Below are 23655 nucleotides of genomic sequence, written 5' to 3'. Positions count from 1 at the left end.
CAGCAGCCGGGGCGACGCGCTCAGCTCTGCTGGTGGCAGCTCTCCCCTTCCGCCCTCGTCACCTCAGGGCAGATCTGCTTCCAGGGGTACAGAGATCATCACGCTCAGCTCTCACTGCAAAATGGTCTTGTGTGAAACCTTAAAATTAGCTTGGGATCTAACAGGATGCCATGGTTGCCTGCATCTTCAGTGCAGGTGCCTCTGAGCTGGAGGCCAAGGCTGCACAGTGGGTCCTCGAGCTTAGCTGACATCTCGGCGCCTTCATCACAAAGCATCTACTGCTCCAAAATACAGATGCAGGTACAGATCAGCCAAACTCCCCTCAGAGAAACCGGCACACTCAAGTGTGAACCGCGTAGTCTTGGTTCCATCAAAACTGGAGTTAGCCCAACTAGCACCTCCCAAGGCGAATGAGAACACGAGGGCACACTGCTCCTAATCCAGTCCGAGCACGACCATCGCGATTCAGATGCAGCCATACCTGTTTGATACTTCCTCCAGGCATGATGCTGAGCCACAGGTTGAGATGAAGTAGCACAATGAGCTTTTGGACTTATCTCAGTTCTGCAAAGCCAGGGGATCTAGACCCTGAAGCAACTGCAGCCGTGCTAAGTGATCCGCTTCTGCCAAAACTGTGCAAAGGCTGGGCACGCTACCACGTGAAGCAGCATTCCACACACGTCAGGTGAGTTTCTCTTCTTGAGATCATCATAACCCAGACCCTTGCTGACATGCTGGCTTTTCTCTCACCTATTCAGAAATCAAAAGGACCACTCTTCCCACACGCAGCCTCTCTCATCCAGGCTCTTCCCTGCACTTCCCAGAGGCGTTCTTCCGTCACTTCCCAGGCGTTCTTCCGTCACTTCCCAGGCGTTCTTCCGTCACTTCCCAGGCGTTCTTCCGTCACTTCCCAGGCGTTCTTCCGTCACTTCCCAGGCGTTCTTCCGTCACTGCCTTCCGACAGCAGCAGAGACCTCCACAACAGGCAACAAGAACCATCTTCTCCACCAGCAGATTTCTGTGTGCAACTTGAAGACCTCCAGCAAGGGGCGAGGTATTTCCCCCCTCATCTTCTCAGAACCAGTACTGGTCTCCCCTGCCTGGAGAGGACTCTAGGCTGTAGACATGTGCCCAGAGGTGAGGACCAGCAGGGCAGCAGAGAGGCCTGGAGTCTGTACACTCCTTATCTGCTTGTAAAGGTGCTCTTTTTACTGGGCCTTGTCCCCACACCGTTAACTTTGGTGCAGCTGGGGGCACAGGCTGAGCTACAGTCCCCTGCTCATAAGGGTGCCTCTGGTTTCTGCACAGCAAATGCGCAAAAGCTGGAAACGGAGGCCAAGCCAGGAGGACCCTCTCCTCTTTGCAGGAGGTTTTCTGTTTCCCTGGCCAGTGAAGCAATGGAACTGGCGGAGGCAAGAGATGAGCTGGTGGGCATGCAAGAACATCCCGAGGGGCGAGTCCTCTGGCCCCAGCGGGATCAGGCTTTGAAGGGCTTTTCCCACACGGCAGCAGTGTAGCAGGTGCTGAGAGCTGAGCTGGCTTAGGAGCAGCTCTACACAGGCAGAGTCCTCTCCTGCCTGCAGAGCAGTCTTGTTTTAAAGGACTCGCCCCACATCTTGCTGGAGCAGATGGAGATATGGGCTTGGCTGGCTTGCGAGCTCCCCTAAACCAGAAGCGCCTTTTCTTGCCCACAGGACGGTCACCTAAGTACACAGTTAAAATCTGTGTGAGGAAAAACTGAGACGTCCTGCTCTGGAACCAGGAACGCAAGAGAGTGAGGAGTGATGTGGACGTCGGCCAAGGGGCATCCACCCCCAGCGTACATCCAAGAGGGGCTCCACGTTCAGAAAGTTCCTCCGAAACTTCCAGCCCTTGCATTGGGCACCCCAAATCAGGCACCGATAAAAATTTTTGCCTGTCATTTACTCAAAAGAATAAAGGCCCTGGAGGATCCTTCCAGGAAAAGACAGCCATACACAATTCCATTAAACCAAGTCTCTTGGCCACAGGACTATCATTTCCCACACACTAGAAGCAACTCTGAATTCTTTCTCACTTAAACCTCTGAATCATAGTACCTGTGGCTGGAAAATTTCAACAGCTTTGAATCCAAAGAGGAAAGAAAACTTTCAATGGAAATCTGTCTTTGTTTTAGCCAGTTCTCACAGAACACCCAAATTTCACCCTTCGAAAAGAAAGTTTATCAGTAATTTGGCAGTGAATGCTGAAAGATTTCGTAAACAGAGCTGGCCGTTTTGCACAGCCAACCTGAGGCACCAGCAGGCAAACAGGGACAAGAGTGCCAGTTTCCACTGTTCACTACCCTGAATTGTCTGTCCTACAGACGTGGATGAAAAGCAAGAACACGCTGCATAATCCTGTTTACCTACAAGCATCCCCACTGGCCAAGCATTTCATACAAAGCAGCAGTTGAATACATTTCAAAGCTACATTTACTTCTACTTTAAGTTTCTAAACAGTCCCCTAATCATTTCTTTGAAGATTACTCAGTAAAATTAAATCCATTTTGATGGCAACATCTGGATATGACACAGTAACAAACACTGAATCCCTGCCTAGTTAGCTAAGAAAACATAAAAGTCTTTTTTTTTCTTTCCTTTTGAACTAGCAGCAAAGGAAGTCATGTCATGGTTCAAAAAGAGTTGTAATCAAAAATGCAACACTTACATTTTTTCATAGAGGCACTTGCATCCAAGAACGGGTGATGGAAAAATTCATCTGAAAAGAATCAGTAACAATGACTCAGTGAAAGGAAATGACAGTGAGGAGTTTACAAAGCAGTTAAAGCACAGCAAGTTACAGTATTTTACAGTGATTTTTCCATGCAACCCATTCAACCATGGAGGCTGAGTGACTGTATTTGCATATAGTAATAGTCAAAAATGGGGACTGGGCACTGGATGCAGGACCTACTCATGAAAAAATACGGGAAGGTGAGGAGCCCAGGGACTGGTATCTAAGTATGAAAAGAGTGGCTCCTCTGCTACCAGCCTTCTCTGCAAAATCAGCTGGGAGGGGTGGAGAAGGGAAATCAGCTGGAGCAATTACATGAACGAAGAAAGGAAGGAGAAGAAATCCTCATCAAAAACATGGCCAAAGGACATGAAGGTTTGTACACTGGGACTCACCACCAGCACTAATGGATTTTCCCTCCCACAGGGCATTAAAGAACTTAGTAAGGTTTTGCTGCGAGTCCCAACCTCAGGCTGCTAGAGAGAATACACGGAATTAATTGATAATGCTCCTCTGTCTTGCAATAGATCTTACACGTGTAGGAATGGGAATCAGTTATTGAGGGCCAGATAGTGTGATTACGTCAGGACCTGGCATGGTCACATCTGCGCACGAGCATCAGAACCTCCCACCAGCAAGAAGAGAGAAATCTTAAGGCACAAAATAGACTCATAGAATGGCCTAAGCTGGAATAGCACTAAAAGACAAAGTCCTGGCTGATGAGGGTGGCAAGTGGCCCTAACTGTAGGGATGCAGGGGAGCTGTACTTATCACGCTGCGCTGCCACTCACTCTCCAGAAGAGGAGTGAGGGGCAAGAGGACTTCCACTACACACGGGCCCGAGCCCACCGTGCACTGAATGCATTTCCCAAAAGGCCACCACAGACCAACAGCCCAGAGCTCCGTTCCACACCAGACAATTGCTGCTTTCTTCAGTCATTACAAGAGAATATTCCACAGGTCCAGGCCAAGAAAAGCTTCTGTCCCGGCTTTCTGGAGACCCCTACACGTTGGCCTGTCCTCACAAGTGGCCACTCCTCCTATTCCTTCATCTCTGATCGACTGCAGCTCATGCCAGAGTCCTCTCCTATCACAATCAGCAACTCAGCCTTTCTGGAGCCTTAGTCATGGATCAACAGTGACTATCTGGCTAACTGCAAGCAGTTCAACTTGTTCCCCCAGCGTGCATTTCCTGTTGCAACACCCAACATTTATAAACTTCTGCTTTCTGTAAACACCTCCTCTTTGGCCAGTCAGCTTTCCAGAAAGTAGCAACCGTGGGTTTTGTTTGTCTGCTTTTTAAAATTAATCCCTCTCCTCGCCCCTGTCATGCCAGGGTCCTGAAGCCAGAGTGCACTGGTCTGGATCTTAGCACAACAGAAGTGATGGAAGCCTCTGGCAGGGAAAACTGGAACCTCACAGATTAACCTGCTGTGGATGAAAAACATTCCTCTCCTGCCTGAAGCTGGTCAGCTGCTCGAGTTCCCTGCTTCTTCTTAAGCCCGTTCCTCTAGAGGGTACCAATCCTTCCAGCTCAGCCGATTCAACCAAGGGGGTAGAAATGATGTCTTTCACTGTCCAAACTGCTGACTAGTTGTGCTTGCAAAGCAAAACTTAAACCTGCAACTTGAAACTCTCCTGGCTTTCCTCTCAATAATCTTAAGATTGCAAAAACCAAAAGTTCCTGGTAGAAGAGCAGCTGAGAGATGCAAGTTAATGAAGTTTCAAGCTTATGTGTTGCTGTTGTGTGAACCAATTAAACCCTTGGGCAGCTCCGTGTAGGTTAGAGAGTCTGTGAGCTTTCAGGAACATAGAGCAGCTAAAAGACTGAGCAGCAGCAGATAGCAGGGAAAGGAAAACAGTTGTGTCACAAGCAAGGAGGATGCTCACATGCTTCGGTAGAGAATCACAGGAGAGAAGGCAGAGGTGGATGACACCAAGAATACAACAGGATGCTAAAGAAGTATATGGGTAAATAAATCAAGGCTCTGGTACTTGCTTTCCTCTCAGCTGACAAGAGGTATTAGAATACAGCATGGGATGCCACACAGCCATTGAGATCTGCCTCCTATAAAGCACCAGGAATATTTCAAACATAGGCTTCCAAGGGAAATATATTCAGAAACCCTCCCCAAGAAACGATTGCATCTTACAAGGACGTGCCAATTTGTAGAGAAAAGGATCATGGAAGTGATTAGGGGCAGATACCAAGCTCAGTGCAGCAACATGTGCTGCAACTGTCGTCCTGAGTGAAATCAAACTCTATTATCTCAAATTTCCAAGTGTTAGACACTGACTCATGCAGTCTACTCCCAAGAGGTACAAAACCAGCTTATGGGGGCTAATATGGTTTACCAGACTCAATTTCTGACAGCAGGGAAACAGGAACCTCAAGGATATTTTCTTTTGAAATGAACAGGAGCATAAGAGAGGTAGAGATCCCCAGCCCAGATAAGAGATGTGCAGGGAATAATGTCGAGAGGAGCTTATATCCAAGTCTGTCAGTAGCTTCAACAACTCCCTTTTCAAAAGGTTTCTTTTCTCACTTCCACATCCTAGTAACCAGTCCTCTGGATTCAGCACTGGATAATTATGATCAGCCTCAGTTAATCCATACACTTGCTTCACCCCGGTGACACTGTCCCAAGAAAGGCCTTCACAGTATCTCTAACAGCAAAGAGTAATGGAGGCTGCAAAACCATCTCTCTTCATGTGCTAGCATATGATGCCCAGCAGGAAACAATCCACCTGGGCACAGAAGCAACAAAACAACAGAAAACTAACTCCCAAAAGACGGAAAATACCAAATTCTTTCACCCCAAGCCTGACTAAAAAGTAATACCCTGAAAATGCACAGAAGTGCACATTATTTTCAGGTAAAAAAAAGAAAAATTATCTGTGCAAAAAGTAGAAAGCTCTATAAGTTGCTGTGATACTGCCCATACGATACGTAACACAAATCTGTTGGGTTTGGCCCCACAGCCTTGTTTCAGGAAAACCACTTGCATAGCCTCACCCAACACCAAACCTTATCGAAATACAGAGGCTGAGGGGCAGATTTATCCTTCCCACCTGCAGCGCTGGTGCACAGATGCAAAGCAGCTCCTTGCTCTTCTCCTCTGTAGCCAGGAGACACAACACCAGGACCAACTTCCCTTGTGACAGAGAGTACTCCTGTCCTGATTTCTACCTGAAACGAGTCTAGACTATCTCTGCCCAAGAGGAAGGGAGAGGTAGAGGGAAGAATAAAAGACCACAGAGTTGCCTTTAGATGATTTTATCATTTCAGGAGCTCTAGGAAAGGTTCCACCCCTGCCTGCTGTCCTCTAGCGCAAGGCTTCACTAGGGGTTCTTCAGACCTTTGGGCTCAGCTGGACACATCTGGAAGAGGCTGCCCAAGCCAGAACTACCTGGCATATAAGGTATAAGGTTTGTTCTCAGTTTAGAAGGAACGAAGACATAAAAAAAGGGGAAAAAAAAAAAAAAGGAAGAAAGAAATCCTCAGGCCAGACAAGTCAGAAAACTGATACACAAGTCTACAGGGAGAGCCAAGAGACTGCCAGCTTGAGGCTTGAGGAGAATCAAAGCATCCTTGCACAGCAGCCTGGATGAAGAGGGAAGGGTCTGCAAGGAGCTACAGTCTCCTGGCTCAGATTACGGAGGGCACTGACTGACTCGTTCATTAAATGGCTGCAGCTTGCAGTTTGGGAAGGAACTACGACAAAGAAAGAACATGGATGCACCAGGTTTATGCTTCACCTGGTAGCACACTGAAGACAGCAGAAGTTCAGAAGGTATAAAAGTAAAAGCTGGGAAAAGCAACACAAGTAAGAAACACTTGCTGAAGGTGTGCCAAATCTCCAGGTTTACAATACTGTACTGGAAACAGCACTGACCTTTCCAGCACATCTACAAAAACCCACAAGATTACACCATCTTCCAGGCACAGGTGAAATCCAGGTGTCTGGATGCTTCTCCTAGCACCAGCCAAAGGTTTGTGCAGTGCATGAAAGACAGAGGCAGAACTAAAACTACACAGAGGTCTTACCAAAGTCCATGCGGTCCTTATGATTACGCTGCAAAAGACCCAACAGCAGCTGCCTCAGGTGGCTTGATGTCTCCCTGGGGATGCTAGGATTGAAAACAAAAGCAAAATAAGAGAGACTTGCAGTCTACTTAAACAGCTTTTACATATTCAGGAAGGCAACCTGCAAATGCAAACTCACTTTATGCCTGCTGGGCTGGGAGCAGAAGAGCTCACTGGAGAGAGGCTGAACAGGAACATCTCTATTTGCATCTCTGTTTGGCTTTTACTCCCCATTGTCATCATTAATGCTACGGCTAATCTAGCTTTAGTGGCCTCTCCCATGAGCACCTGCGGCTCCCTGCCTTCCACAGTGCTCTCAACCAGTCACCCAGCGCTGGTTCCCAGCTAAGTTCACTCAACACGCAATATTTTGCACATGATAAATAAAATCTCTTCTGCTTGCCCTAATGAGAGTAAGGAGGTCATTAAAATGAAGCAGCTACCAAGGGGAAGATTCCAATTAAGGCGTCCGTGGTGAAACATATCACCAATTACTACCATTTTATTAAGGCATTTCTTTTTCAACACAGCTTATGTAAGACCAGCAAGTAACCTTTGCCTGTTTGCTTCCTTGATATACAGCATTTATTAGCTGAAGGCCACTAAGATGTCAGCAACTGCCACCCAAACAAGCTACGGGTGCAGCTATTACCCCACTTTCCAGTATAGCCAGAAAGCAAATACTGTTTTCAATGGCCATTGTTGCACAAAAGAGCTAATGAATCACTGTGCTCTCCCTCATCCCACAAGCAGATGGGGAGAGGCCAGAGCAGCTCTTCACAACCCCAGCAGACTGCAAGAAGCAGGGAATAAATGAAGGGATTAAGTAAGAGTTCAGCTCCTGCATAAGTGGATTCAGCTCTGCTGACTTTCCTCCAGTCCCCAGGAGAACTACCAGGGGCCGAAGCAGGCGGGCGCTGCTGGCAGCCAGAGCAGAGCTCTCGGCACCGAACGTAGGTGGCTCCAACTCCGTTATTATTGACTCTGTTTATCGTGCCTGTGCCCAGCACGGCCCCCACAGTCTGCCAGGCTTTCCCCTCTCCCCACACGCCAGGTCAGCCGAGGTAACGGCCCGTGTGCTCAGCACAGTAATTTTATCTGCTGGGCCGCAGAGCACACAGACGGCTCGGGTCGGGCTCCGCGCTGCCAGGCTGGCATCGCTCACCGCCCCCAAGCCAAGCCCACCAGGCACCGGGAGAAGCAACCCCTCATGCAGTTCCACCAACTCAACAGCCCTGCCACAGACAGGGTCAAAAAAGGGAGCTAGGTCAAAAATAGCGCGGGGAAAAGAGGTGCTAGCTAGCACTAACCCACTCCTGCTCGGAGAAACTAGAGATGTGAGGCAAGTATGTATTTACAGGTGTCAGTACTAGCCGGTTACTTTTCTGTGAAGCCTTAGGCCTTGCTGGTGCAGGAATCTGAGCCCAGAGATTCCTAGAACAGAGAAGGATGGCAAGCATCCCTCATCCTTGTTTGTACTGGAGAAGCTGCTTTTCCACCTCTGGCGCTAGAATGGTTTTGTGCATCTTCCCAAGTCGACAAAGGAGGAGGCCACCAGGTCTCTGGAAGGGATGCGGTTAAACTGAGACTCAGCTTCAGCCAAGAAAAACCACCCTCTTGTTAAAATAGGTGTGCCTTAGAAGCACACTGCGTAAGGGAATAACCCAAGACACCCCAGCTAGCAGAGTCTCCTGAAAAATACATTAGTGCTGGAGAGCTGCAGTCCTCCAGCATTATCATCATAATTTATTTATTCGTGACATATAAAGCTCCCATCCAAGTCCATTTCCCAGCCATGACTTTTGGTTTTGAAGCCAAGAAACAGGCAGTAGGCCTCGAATGTCACCACACAGACTAAAGATGGTGCAGATTAACAGCCCGTTTGCCTCCTTTTATCTCTCATATCTCAAACATCCAAGCTTTGCTAAGCCACAGTGTTATTTTCCAAGGCCATCTTTTTAAGTATAACCAACAAAACTGCCTCCTTCCCCGCCCTGATCTAGAATGTACCTCACCATGCAGAGCAGCACAACGAACATTAGCTGTTCAGATCAGCCCTATTAAAACCGTGAGGCCCTTGGGGCTTTCTCCTGCTGACATGGGCTCCCCACCTCGGCACGACATCTCACCCGCCAGCAACGGCACCAGTCCTACAGGCAGAGACCACTGGTGAGCCTTTAATGAGATTTTTTTCTTCCCCACCCAGTTTTCCCAAGCCAAAACACAACGTTTTCCACGGTGATGCCGGGCAGGTGGGTGCCAGCCTGCCTAGCCTCAAGGAGAACGAAACCAAATCCTGGCACTGCTGCAGTCTGAAGAGGAGATCTCTGGAGTGGTTTGTGTTTCATCTTGTGTTGGCAGGGCTGGCAGAGGCAGTTTATTCGTGTTTACTCAGGAAACAACACAGATTGCAGCTCGTGTTAAAGAGACAAGCTGACTTAGGAAAGCAGGGAATCAGCATTTACACAAAGGCCACCTGGGATCTGACTTCTACAGTGAGAAAACAAGGGGCTCGGATCTAAATTTTAGATGACTTTGGTAGTTAAAAAGTAGAGAAAAGTGAAAACGGTAAATGCAGGCTGCATAAAGGACTCGCAAAGGAGAAGGACTAACCCCTACAAGAACAGACACGTTCTACTCTTACAGCCGAGTCTCATTTCTCTCCTTGCCTGCCTCCTACTGCTCACCCCACAGGGCAAAGCGGCAGCAGTGCAGTGGGATCAACATTACTTGTAGGGATTAATTTCTCTCTTACTCAGGCAGACTACCTCAAAGGTGAGCAGCCATGGTTCAGGCTGTGTAGGGGCAAGAGAAGCTCTCCCTTCTGCTCAAACACACTACCTGGTTCCAACTATGTGGCAGTGGTTTTGCTTTGAATTACTTCGTTTGGGTGTTTTACTCCACCACGTCCTCCAGTTCAATCCAGGAGAGTATACAGATGCCCCAAATTTAATCCCGCTATAAATTTGTCCCTTTTTCCAAAATCACAAAAGGAAATACGTAAAGGGAAATTAAATGCATAGCACAAGTCACTGACAAGAGCTCTAGCTTCTTGACAGTTCCTTCTGATGTCTCTTGGAGCTGTCTAAACTGCTAAGAAAAAAAAAAATCCATACACAGCAACTCAATGAACTTCTCGTGTGTGTGGCAGCATTAGCAGCTCTGCCAAACGCAAGCTAACTTTCTGGTTAAAAAACACCTTCTAATTTTTGCACATATAATCTGGAACTTCAGTCCTGCTTCTATATCACACTGAGGTTTTCAGAGCGTGAGGTTCTGCTTTAAGAGTTCAGAGACCACAAGCAAAGACCACAGCAACAGAACCAAAACACACTGACAGATCCCAGCACTGAGCAGCGAGGTAACACACACCTCTGGGGGACACAAGCAGTTACCTTCTTGGAAACTGCAGCAGTGTCCATTTCCATGGAGGTTATAATATTCCCTCCTATTAGTAGGATGGACACAAGCAGTTGCTGCCCTGACATGTGAGAAATGGGAACGTGATCTGCAGTCAGGTATGGCAGGTCACAGGAGAGACCGCAGCGCGGCTGCTCGCGGGATTCGGAATTGCCAGGATTTCTTCCTGAGGCTCCCAGCATGGCACGGGAAGCTGGATGTGGGAGAGGACCACTAGTTGGCTCTTGAGATCTCAGTGATCCTGGGTTTTTATAATGTAGGAGAGAGGTAGTATCTGTGGAAAGAAACTCTGGCTGCTGCCTGACTTTCTCTGGGCCACATCACTGCTGGTTTAAGCAACGGGGAAGGCAGGTGGCCAAATATTTTACAGTCACCTCCCCAAGTGACAAGCCAAGAGCATGTGAGGACAGGTATAAATACGGAGTAAACAAGTGCATACAAACAGCGACACTGGAAAAATGCTTACTTCGGCATCAGCATCTTGTTTTTCTCGTAGAAGAGGCGAAGATCCTGTGGGCTGCTGGCCTGTGGAGGAGAAAGAAAACCAATGCATGAAGCATTTGACAGTGAAGCAAAGAGATCAGCATTTCTATTTCACAGTTACTCTTAAGAGCAGAGAGACTTTTCAACTGCTGACCCGGCACAGACAATGAGAACCTGCAGCTTGCTTCAGACTAAAAGCCAGCACTGTGCCAGAATGAAAATACCATATTTCAGCCCGCTGTCTTTTGTTGTCCCTGCCCTCCCCTTCCCTTCCAAGGGCTGAGCTTCACTGCAGTGGGCTCTGATGCTCGAGTCTGAGCTAGCCTAACAGCCTCACCCAGGAGGCTAAACAATTGCAGACGTGAGGAGCCCCAAATGATTAATGGCAGATCCCGCTGAGAACATGGATTAGTGCTGCAGGGCATTTAGAAAAGGGGCAGGAAGCCTGCTGGTGGGCAAGGGATCTGTGAAGAGACCAGGAACACGGGGAAATAGCAACTGAATTAGGATTTTCTACTTTAATTCCAGTAAGCCAGAAGGTCTCAAGCCACGGCTCCTCTATGAGCAGTAACACACACTACTGCTGGGGATGTTGACAAGATCTCAAACTCTCAGAGATGAGATTAAAAAGAAAAAAAAAAAAAAGGCTAGGCACAACAAGAGGTTTATGGCTGAAGTTAAAAATAAAATCACCAGTATAGAAGCACAGACACATAAAAATCGCCTAACATCATTTCTCCACTTGGTTTATACAATGAATAATACAGGCCAGTAAATTAAGCCTAGTGTCTCAGGCTTTTCTGCTTAGGCAAAGTCTCTTTATTAAAGGCAGAGCAGGCTGGCTGGCATGACACAGACATGAAGGCACATATAAACAGGGAAGGAAGATCAGATCTGGTGCAGCAGAGCGTGTAGGCAAGTGTGAATGAGGAGGCAACAGGCAGCTTCTCCTGATGTTCAGGGCAGGCTCAAGGAACCCTCGGGCCTTCCACCTACCTCCATTTCTAAATAGAAGCATTTAAAGTCAATTAAAATGCTTAAAGTGGCAAATCAGAAAAGCCAATCTGCAGATGGCCATCAAAAAACCACTAACACAGCATGGCTGGAAAAGCAGCCACGTAAAGATGCTGTTTCAACACCACCCACTCCCTCTGGCTGAAGATGAAAATCAAGGATAACTCACAGCTCACTACGAAACCTCAAGAGGAACCAAAGGGAGAGCTCAGAAGCTGCTAATATCAAGAGACTCACAGTACTGATCAGGATAGTTTTTCTTCCACAACCTTGGCAACCCAAGCTCACCTGTCAATTTGTAGCAACAAGAGCTACTGGATTCCTAAAAGAATGAAACAAGACTTCTAGATTCCCCTTTCTGCAAGATTGTATCCTTTGCTGCTCACAGACCCAGCAGGGACCCGAACAGGAGGTGCAAAATCACTTCTTCACAAACCATTGAGACAAGCCTTACTTAGCAAAGCATCTTGTTACATAGATGCCAAACTGCATCAAAACGTCCCATTGCTGCCACTCAGCTGGATTTCCTTCAGCAAAATTCCCATTTTACACCTTCCCCTTGCAGATCTTGCCTTGTAATTAGATTCTTAAAATATGGCAAACTTGACCGGGGCAAGCACACACACCGCACCGAAGGGCCTGGCCACACGCTGCCCTGCCTGGCAGACAGGAGGTGGAAGGAGAAACAGAGCCGCGCTGCGGGGACACGAAGCGCTTGCTCACGTCAGAGATAGAAGCCTTGGCTCTTTGCTCTGCTCATTTCCTGTCGCAACATCTCAATTGTTTCACAAATACAATGAAGCTCTGATCTATTTCAAACGCTGTTTTGTCAGAAATTTTCCTGGCAATAAAAGCAGGGTATATTAAAAGCAGCACGCATGCAAAGCCCAGTTCATTAAAAGGGGTTTCTGAGCACTGGCTTGGATAGAAAACAAAATCCTCAATAACTTCTCTTTGTACAAATTACAGAGATATCCCTGTCTGGATGCTGTTTCTCCGCACTCTGCGGTCTCAGCACAATTCCCATGTGCTCTGCAAGGACCATATCTGGGGTGTCAGGCTCCGATCCAACTCAGACCACACGTCCTCACTAGGGCTGTCCCCGAGAGCAAGGCTGGTCTCTGATATATATATCTTCCAGCTGGGGAATAAAGTCATTTTACTGAGTGCCCAGCAACCATGGATCACCAGTAATGTAGCAAAAGCAACTGCATCTTCACATAACTTCATTATTAAATCAACTCTCTCCTGCTGTTAGCATCCATTTCAGAAAGCACTGGCACCTCCAGCCACTTTGCTCACCTCTTATTCCTACATGTCCTGGTTCCAGCTAAACAGAACCAGGTCTGTTCCGTGATTTTTACCTCTCAGCTCAGGGGGTCAGTGAGCATCTGTCTGTGTTCAGTGGCTGGCCCAGCCCTAACCTGCGACACCAGCGCTTCTCTGAGAATCACAGAATATAAAACGCAGAAATGTCTTCAAGACACCAATAATGCCATTCGAATTCCTTCTTCTAGGAAACCAAGGACTTAATTTGAAATCTACCTTCTAGGCAGATGCAAGCTACTCAAGAAAAACACCAGAAGAAGCATATTTTGGGCACCTAACAATTACACCCCACCAGCTGCTACCTGTAGGACAGCATCCATCTGCTAGAAACACGGATGCAGAACAGAGAGCTCAGGTTTCTCTGAGAACAGGAGACACACCAGCAGGCCAACTCCTGCCCTTGCTCCACCTCTCATGTTACTATGGAGCAGCTGCATTAGTGTAACTGGCTCTGGTTTTGTCTGTCCCTTTCTATATATAAAGACAATTTGACAAATTCAATCCTGCCCCTCTGTTACTTTGTCCTGAGCAGCAATGGAAATACGGTCGAGCAAGAAGGCATTCAGCGTAGCGCTGCCAAATCCCATTCCGTGCCGGCTGCCCGCGAGCGAATTAAAAGCACGCAGGGTGATCACACACAGCGGTGTTTCCAAAAACACTCGGCGCTGGATGTGTTGTGCTCGGGCAAAGGCTGGATGCAAAAGCCCGGCGCTCAGTCAGAAGAGGGAGAGAGGCATCACCCCTTCGGTGAACAGCACCGCCCAGTCAATGCTTCGGCACGGGCGCGTGGCACCTGCTCTGCTCTTTGAATCCTTTTCCTGAGGATTTGGAGGTGCAGAGAGGGGATTCAGATATGTTAGAGAGAAAAAAGAAATAAGTAAGGATGCTTCTAGTTCAGTATGTCTAGGGAAGAGCTTGAAAGCCTGCTGCAAATACCTTCTGCTCGTTCAGTCTTAAAAATTGATACTTTAAGACTCCCACAACTAAGTGTCTAGCCTTTGGGGAACCTGAAAGCACACGGGCTACCAACAAAATCCCACCCTAAACATTTTTCATTAACTGTTCCCAGATGTTTTTCTCTCTACTCTCAACAGAACAGGACTGGACCCACAAACGTTGGCCCAAAAGCCAACAGCTCACCAACCACAGCGACAAGTCAATCACAGCATCCACTCTCAGCAGAATAACCTACTACTGCCAGGAATACCTGCCCCCATTGACACAGGACAGTCCAGAGGAAAAGAGCAGCCTGCCTAACAAATAAACCAAGAGTTCAAATTCTGGGTATAAAATCCTCCCTTCCCTAGTCTTCCCCAAGGTCCATTTCGCAACATGGCAGTTGTTGTAAGTGATACATAATCCTAGTACTTATGCAGGCAGAATTAACCCAGAAATAAAGCAGTGGACTTGGTACACCAGGCTTAGAAATTAATTTTTCACCTAGCAGCTAGCTGGGATGAGAACATACGCAGGCAAGTTAACTCCCTCAGAGCTGCCAGAGCAGGCAGCAAAATTCCCGTTTCCTCTCTTGTTACCTCCCTGCTCCCCAGCGCCGCAGACACAGTGAGCCATGTCCCTAACGCAGGTAGGAGAGGATTCCTGCAAAGACTCCAGCAGCAGACAACAAGGTTCCATGGTCCTTGGCAGGATCTGATGTCCAAGTTGACCCCTGTCAGCCACTGCCAGAGACAAGATTCCTCACACCCCCAAAAAACCTCACAAAAAATCCCAAACAAACAAACAAAAAACCAGAAACAAAGTAAAAAAAAAAGACTGAGGTCACTTAATCATATTCAAAACATCATCTGACAAAGACTAAATTGTTTCTAGAAGATATTTCAGACCTCGTGTGAATCTTTTGCTTCTCTGTCTCCAGTTTTGCTTCTGGTTGTCACTTGTCTAAACAACCTGCATCGCCCCACGGTGGGGATGGGGTCCTAATCCTTCCAGCTCCGGTGAGGACTGGGTCCTCATCTTTTCAGGTCAGGTAAGGACAAAACCAAACCACTATGCTCTCAAGGCACTTCTCACTACTGGTCGGTGAGACCTGGCAACACACTGTTCAAGTTCTGTCCGCAGCAAGAGAAACGAAGAAATGCAAGCGCAGACCACTTATTAGGCAAGGCAAATTAACAATTCCACATTAATACACTGCTCAGCAAATCTGTTTATAGGGATTATGAATCCCATTAATCTCATCCCTATGGCAGCCTCACTGTTGTGTTTATGGGCATGTTTAATACAAAAAGCTCCTTAGGACAGCTTCACCAGCCATCCTACCAACTGCTCACATCTGAGCATCAGCAGCTTTTCTTCTTGCCTGTGTGCAGTGAGGCAGGGAAGGGGCAGGAATGGCTCTGGGAAGTTGCCTTGAGTGACCCAGCTAGAGTTAAAATTAACTTTGAGACAGCTAGAAACCACATCCACGCATCTCAGTCTTCATTTACAAGCACTTTCTGGATTGACAGCTGCCTTAGCCTTTTCACACATTTGATCTTTTTTCCATCTAACTCAGCTCCCCAGAGCCCTATTTTATTTTTTGGCAGCTCATTCCTCCTCACTGCAGGTAACACTGGAGTCCTTTCAGTTTGCATTCTCGTGAAGGTGCCTGACTGGCTCCCGCAGCGAACGGCTGAAGCGCCCAAACGCTGCGTGTTCGCGCCGTGTGCCACAGGCTCCCCTGGGAGCCCCAGCTATGAAGAGCTGAGAGGCTGTCCTTGTCAGCCTTGGGGGGACGGCACGGTGAGGATTTAGCCTGAAGAGATTAAGAAATCCGGGGTTTGGCTGCCTTGTTCCACTGAGTCTGCTGGTGGCACTCTGTGGAACCAGCACTTGTTCCTATTCACGCCCTCGCCCATCACCTCTGTCCGTTACCTCTGGCCAAAGCCCTGGAAACAACAGCTTCTTGCCTGCTCAGTGACCATCAGCAAATCCTTACAACGCAACCATGCCAACAAAGAAATAAAGCCAGTTAACCTTTAACCAGCTTCCCAACATCTGCCCCAGACAGGCTCCTTTCACCTGGAACTCACGGCTCGGCCTTTCACCTGAAACTCACGGCTCGGAGAAGGCAATTTGTGACACACATGCTCAAAACAAATAGAGAGTGCACAGGGAACCATCTGGGCTGAGGGCTTCCCTCTCCCTGATCAAACAAATCCACAGCTGCTCCCGCACTAACAAATGGCATTTTGCTTCAAAATACAAACCCCCAAAGAGGAAAGAGCGCGGGGAAAAATTAAAATAGAAAAATAAACGACCCTTGCCTCCAGCTCAACAGACGTTGGATGTATACGGAGGGGAAAAAAGAGAAGTTGTCCAGCCAGACAAGCACAAAGCATGGATCAGGATCTGCCAGGCAAAGACTGAAAAAATCCCTTTGCCCAGCACAGGGCCTGGAGCAGCGGCATACGGGCACACAGGATTCCTCTCGCCTCCCCGTGAGCCTGGGACATACACGCTGGCAGAGAGCTGACGGGTGTCTGAGCACCTGCCCTTTCCAAATCTTGGCAGGAGAGACAAACGAAGCTGACTAGCAGTCATTTTTATTTCCTGTGAAAGCGTTCTCTATCTGAACGACTGTTTTCAGAAGAACATTTCTTTGACACGCTTGAATGATCCATGATAAAAGCCACATAATTCTTTTCAAAGAAACTGGATGCCCCACAGTTGTGTGTAAGCAGCAAACACCAATGATAAAGTCAACACGTTAAATAATTAAATCATTTGAATGAGTACGGTATCAAGGTGCCTTTAGAGACTAAAAGGCACCAAGTTACAATACAGAATCAACGCAAGGCTTTCCCACGCATGTGGAGTCCAAGCTTGCTTTCTCAACTCCCACATTTTTCTTTACGCATAAATATTTATTTTCTTTTATCCTAACAGTCATTTTCTGCTCTCAAAGATACAAACACTGAAAACAATTGGATGCAGCCAGTAAACGGGAGCCATTCATGAGTTTCAGTGTACTTTGTAGGTGTGCTTATAAAAAAAGAAACACGCAAAGGAAATGAAGTCTTGCTCCAAATACGAAGCAAGCTGGTGGACAGGATATAAAGCATCGGAATGGAAGATTCTTATAGCAGCAGGGAAAAAATTACCCTGAAGGAGAAAAGTGTTCTTGGCTCTAGTCAAAACCAAAACATACCATTAGTTTACTTCTGTATTTGTCCACTTTTTCCACTTTGTCCTTCCTGATGACGTAACTGCATAAACATTCAAGGTCTGGTGTGAAATTCTGAAGAGCTGCAGAACTAGAGCTCAAAGTCTTGCACTTCATCAAATCCACCTTATTATGTAAGCATAGATCCTTCCCTAACTGCTCTTTTTTTTGTGTTTGTTGTTTGGTTGTTTTGTGTTTTGGTTTTTCTGTTAGAGTCAGGATAAAGAGATGCCACAACATGAGAAAAGCAGGCCACAGCTCACATTTGCCCTAACTCATTGAAAAAGCTGAAGAGCTGCCATCAGCTGACACATCAGCATGTGGATTTGTGGTTTGGTCTTCTCCCACGGATTTTAAAGACAAGCTGTCCAGAGCTCACACATGAGAGAGGGAAAGCAGCAGCAGCAACTCAAACATCTCGCTGCTGTGCTGTAAGACTGCAAGGGATAAAATCTGGGAAGTACAGCACTTTAAAATAGTGGTTGCGAGGGAGCGTCTGCAGATCTTATTCAACACAGAAGAATGAGGAATACACGGCATGGCACGGTAATGATAGGGAACAGGAAAAAACACACTGAATCTAGATGAACTCCAGCTATATATGATTAAAAACATGTGAAACAATCCCAAAGCAACTTGTATGAGGCTGTGATGAACTCTCCATCACTTGAAAATTTAAAATCAGAGAATGCTTTTCTCAAAATACACTCTTTAACTCCTCCAGAAGTAATGGCATAAATTACAGGGTGGAGTTTTACCAGACTGTGTTATATTTGGAGAGGTTTGGGCTTGATGACCATAAACATTTCAAGCTGGAAGGCACTGCTGAGAGATGATAGATAAGATCCTTTTGATAAGATCCTGCTTAACTGCTCTAAAATCAAAGTTAATTTAGCTGCAATGTATCAGTTACTACCAAATCATCCTGAACCTTAACTTGCAATTACAATCTTCCTCATTGCCCTTCCATATCCAACTGAATTGTAATTATAAATTATGCATTGAATATGACTGTAAATAGAAACTGATTTTCTAAGCGTGGACCTGGAAAATAACCACTGCTTTAACTCATTCAGAATAATTGTCAGAATAGATGATCCTCCTAAGGATTTATAACCAGTAAATACATTTACAGCCCAGAGGAGGAAAGACATTCTCATAACACATCCAGCACTAGAACATATAGAACATGACACTGTAAAGATGTTAAACAATGAGATCTCCATGAAACTGGATCTATAGGAGTTTAATATTCTAGATGACAGAAGTCTTAGAGAAAATGGATTAAAAGGAAAAAGAGAAAAAAGCAAGAGAGAGGCAAAAATATTACATCTAATCAACTCACCTGAAAAGGAGCCTTTCCCGTCAGACACTGATAAATGATGGTTCCTATACTCCAGAGGTCAGCTTTGGCATCGTAGTGTTGAGACATAATGACTTCTGGTGCCTTTTAGGGGAGAGAGAAAGAACTCTTTTACAAAAGATGTAGGGTTTTGTGAGGTATTTTTAGCAGCTGCAAGAAAGAAATAGAAGTCACTATTACGTTTTAAAAACTCTTGACCTAAATTTGCCAATAACCACGAAAGATTTACTTCTGTGAAGGCTGTAACATTACCTTGAAAGGCTCAATTCCCTGTTTAATTGGGGGAAGCAGAGATTTCATTCTGGCAGATACAAAAAAAAAAGTAAGAAAAAAATCACCCTATGCTGTTTGCTAGTTTGGGCAAACTCAGTGCCTTCCCTTCTCAACATACCCCTTTCTGAAGCCACCTGTGCTAAGAAAAAGCCAGATCTTCTACACCAAAGCAAATAACAGGTAAATGATCAAGAAGAGCAAAGGCTCACACTGCACAGGTAAGCTTCAGCCTCCATCCTGATCTGCACCACTTACACACTTTCCTCATTCAGCCCAAGACTGCAGCATATTAATTATGCTCCAGAGCCTGCTCCAAGGTCACAGCTTGGGTTCAAAGGCAGATCCGGGTGCTTCAGTCCAGCAGCTTGAGCCCTGCTCTGGCTCAGACTCTGGTTTCTAATCTCACCCTGTGCCCTCAGCTGCTCCCTCCCAGGCTCGCTCCAGGCACCGGAGACGGTGCAAACGCGCAGAGCCCTCAGAACGGCGGCAGAAGAGGAGGGACAGAAGGGCAGCCTTCCTAATCCCACGTCTGTATAACCGCAGATTTCAGTGCAGTGCTGCCAGCGTGGAACAGGATCCATTTTCTAGCTCTGTGAGAAGTAAAGGCCTCAAAAACCAGAAAAATAAGAAGGCAGCAAACAAGTTCTGGAGAGGAGCACGGTGTGTCCGTAGGGAAGCATGCGTGACACCAAACAACACCAAGGAAGCAGAGCAAGAACTGCTCAAGGAGGTTTCAAGTCTCGTATGACATGGATTGTATTAGGGTTCAGACAGAAAACTCATTCTAGTGTGGGCAAAAATACCTTTTTTAAGAGCAAAATTAAAAAAGCAGCAGTGGGCCATGAGCTAAAGCAAGCAACAAGGGCCTGCCCTGCCAGATGTTCCCAGGGCTACCAAGCAAGATTCACAACAGCAGCAGGGACAGAATTCAAACATCCCATAAATTCCAACTGAACCCTCCCACCCCATCTTCTTTCAAATCCATCAGTAAACAACAATATGAAACATTCTGAGACTCCTTGTAAGATCCAGAGTTGTTTAAAATAAAATTTAAAAAAAGAGACAAAGGTCATCACTGGCTTCCTCCAGGCCTTTAAAAAAATAAGCTGGGTGTTTTCATTTACTTTCACAGGAGACTCTGAAAGAAAAAGTATCACTAAAAATAGACAATTCAGGAAACTCTTGCAGGAGAAAAATATGACATCATCTTCACATATAGCATAGTTCAAATAAACATCAGGATTCAAAAAAGAGGGAGAGAGAGGAAGCCTGTTTTGCTTGAGTTAACTGTGGAAGAGACTATGAAGCCCGATCTCCCCGGGCAGTGCAGCCCAGCCCTCCTCAAAGAGCACAGACACAAAACTTCGAGGAGATCAGAGCATGCTCAAAACCAGGTGTTTACTGCCCCAGGGCACTGGTAAAAATCCTCATCAATCCACATCATCTTTTCACCTTGAGCTCAGACACCCACATCCCCAGGAACTGGCTTTGACGTGACTTTTATTTCTGGGCTGGTTTTGTCATTTTTAATTTCACTGACTTCATGTGACACCGAGATGAACTGCTGCCATGAGAACAACCAAGTGATCACCTCTTCACAGCCCAGTCCCAGGGTGGAAAGTACAAAGTCAGAACTTTATGAAGTCTCCCTATGCAATATAGCTGGCTTCTGACAAGTAAATCATATTTCACCTTAGGGGAAAAGACTAGTGAAAGCCAAAGTCTTGCTTCTAGGGGGCAAAGCAAGAACAATACAGAAAAACCTGTAGTCAAAACACACTTACCATGTACATTGGGGAACCACACAATGTTGCTGCCATCATATTATTCTGCAGATATCGGGCAAACCCAAAGTCAGCTACAAAAGGAAGCAGAGGTAGATCAGGATTAGACACCAGTTTCAGAGTCTGTACCTTCTGCAGCTGGTTCCCTCCCACCTCCCTTTCACTTCCTGCACATCTCGGCAGCAAGCACAGCACCTCAGATGAACAAGACTTCGATAGCTCTCTCCTCAAGCAGCAACATCCTTGTGCTGGGTATTAATGCTACAGACACTAGGAAAAGGACAGGCCGAGCCACAAAAAAGTATTCAGAAGAACAAATTGCCTTTCATTTTTCAGAGATCAACAGTCACTTCTGCCTGCACCCCTCTGCCTGCATTCCAAAATGTCAGCAGCTGCTGGAAGCCGATAAAGGTCTCCTGGCTTCAGTGAGAGTGTGCCAGTTCAATAGCAGCTAGTTCATCTGCTGCCATCTCAGCTTTTAATTTGGGGAACCGAAAGCTCCCCTCCATTGAAAAGGCTGCACAAGAAACCACTACTCACCCACATTTCCAGACCAGAGTTTCAACAGTGGTAATCCCAGCAGGAGGACAGAAAGCTGAGCCGTAGTTTACCTGGCGGCTAGAGAAGCCAGGACTGCCAAGATGAATTACCTCGGCAGGTTACTCAGCATCTGATCATATGATCCTTTGAGGTTCTCTCAAGGTTACCAGATATTTCAAGCTAGATCGACACAGCTGTTTACCTTGTCATCTGTCACTAATGCACTGGTACAACTACCTATTCCCTGGACCACGTACTTCTCAGGGAAGTAGGAAGGGGGGTCTGCAGGGTACATCATACCCAGGAGCAGCCGTGCCCACAGCCCCCCTGCATGTGCAGCTCCCAGTCACTTCCACCTTCCAGACAACTCACGCTTCACAGAAAGAAAAAAGAAAAAAACAAAACCAAAAAACAACCACAACCAAATGCGCAGGAACATTTCCAACTTTTCCACTGGATCTCATTTCTCAGCTGAATGAAAGCATTAACACTTTCTCAGCAGCACAGGGTTCAGGTGAGGAACAGTTTTATCTAACTGGTGTCAGCTTCAGCTCATGAACTGTAACATAATCAAGAGCCCAAATGCTGAGGGTGTTACCAGCCAGCACTCATTTCTGAGGGACCACAGGGGATAAGTGTCCTCTTCAACCAGATTTCTGGAGCATCTGTCCCAACCATTGGCTCATCTGTGCCACTTGCCTAATGTGAAAAAAGTGAAATTCTGCAAGATCCAGCTGAGAATCCTACCTCAAGCCAGACTGTGGAAACACCTGCTTTGAGGTGTGCCTGACTGCCACTGGGCTCTCTGAGGCCAACCAGGAGAGCAGCTCATTTCAGACCCTGAGACACCAGCATTTACCTCAGTACTATTAAAAGCTGAATACAGAAGTCAGAATGCCTGCTTGTTTCTTGGTAAGCCTGGAGATTACAAGCCAGTTAGGGCAGGCTGGTATTTGTTTTTACCAAGCGAGGCACCATTCAGCTGAAGTGGAGCAACGCCTGCCTAACTTCTGTGTTAGTCTGTGTCTTGGCAGAGCAAAAAGCTTTTGCTCCTACTGCCTGGAGCCTACTGAAGGTTACACCTGGCCGAGGAACTAAGCAAGGAAGATGAAAAACATCAAGGCATTTTTAAAAAGTGCTGCAATTCTTTCCTTCTCCTAAACAGTTTCCCAAAGAAAGATTGAGGCTTTCCATTACCAAACCCTCCTGAGAGCGCTCGGGGTGACGTTTCTAACGGGGTCTTACCGATCTTTATGCGAATGTTGTTGGGATTTGATTTCCTGCCTCCAGCGTAGGAAAGGAGGATATTCTGCGGTTTCAGGTCCCGATGAATGATGCCTTTGCTGTGCAACATTTTCATGGCACCTGCGATCTGCTGGAGAAAGAGCCTGATGGTGTCTTCACTAAGTGTCCGCATAGCTAGGAAGGAGGGAGGGAAAAAAAAATAACCACAGATGAAAAAATTACACCACCAGTTCTCTGAAGAGCCCAGAGGGCAGATTCTCCACAATGATTAGACATAGTTTGTCATTTTTATATCCATATATGGTGTTTTTTCTCCACACACCATTTCCGAATGATTCCTACAGGCAACCGGGGAGAGCGTTTGCATTCCCAGTTTATTCTGTGGCCAGGAATGTTTTCGGCCTTAAGGCTCTCACAGTGAACTCAGACCAGTGGCAAGTACTGATTTTGGGTCATCAGCTGAGTCCAGAAGTGACATCTGGAGAGGTTTAGGGCTTCTCTCAGCAAGAGCTGTCAGACAGATCCAGGCAAGCACTCGGCAGGGCCTGTGGCTCGAGGAGTGGGAGGGTCACTACCTTTAAGCCATGGTCAATAGTGTGGCTGGATACCCAAGGTCAGAGCTTTATCACAAAGACTGTGTCTAAAGGTGGAGCCAAGAGGAAAGGGAGTCAGAATTAGGATTTATACCTGCAAGAATCATTAAGGCTTACGATGAGCCTGGAAAGGGTTGGTGGGTTACATTCAGACACGGGTACATTGGGTACATGGTCAGCAGGGATCTGTAATGTCAGGGCATGATTGCCCACTAGACCAAACTATAATTCTAATCCCAAACTCAGCGTTACAGTGAACCATGGTCCGATACGTTACAACATACCCTGCCAAATGGCCCCTGCAAAATGTCACCTGAAACACTCTGACTTGCACCTGTAGGTGCAGCAGGAACATCTCAGAATGCTTGCATAAACAGAATTTAAAAAAATAATAAAATAATAATTAATCAAAAGCTACAAGTACAGAAGCTCTGAGCTGCATTCTCCTGAGATACAGGCTTCCTCAAGGACTATGGTGTGAAAATAAACATTGAAGGGATTAACATAATGTTCAACTGCCTCTTCTAATCACAGCAATGTGACATTAGCTCCCATTATTTTAATAACTACACGTATGAAACTCCTGCCAAAGCTGGGAGCAGCCT

The 23655-nt window shown here is 46.6% G+C and overlaps 1 protein-coding gene across 1 annotated transcript in view; it reads right to left on the bottom strand.

Moving 5' to 3' along the window:
- Nucleotides 1-23655, bottom strand: part of ULK1 (unc-51 like autophagy activating kinase 1) — a 76196-nt gene that overhangs the window by 30646 nt on the left and 21895 nt on the right. Inside the window, 6 exon segments of the mRNA XM_009867557.1 lie at nucleotides 2689-2739; nucleotides 6803-6885; nucleotides 10728-10786; nucleotides 18598-18699; nucleotides 20673-20746; nucleotides 22458-22631. Coding sequence (XP_009865859.1) covers nucleotides 2689-2739; nucleotides 6803-6885; nucleotides 10728-10786; nucleotides 18598-18699; nucleotides 20673-20746; nucleotides 22458-22631 — 543 coding nt within the window.

This window comes from Apaloderma vittatum, unplaced genomic scaffold (assembly GCF_000703405.1).
Source record: "Apaloderma vittatum isolate BGI_N311 unplaced genomic scaffold, ASM70340v1 scaffold17054, whole genome shotgun sequence".
Classification (NCBI taxonomy): Eukaryota; Metazoa; Chordata; class Aves; order Trogoniformes; family Trogonidae; genus Apaloderma; species Apaloderma vittatum.
Note: the sequence above shows the minus strand (reverse complement) of the source record. Positions and strands in the feature narration are given on the sequence as shown.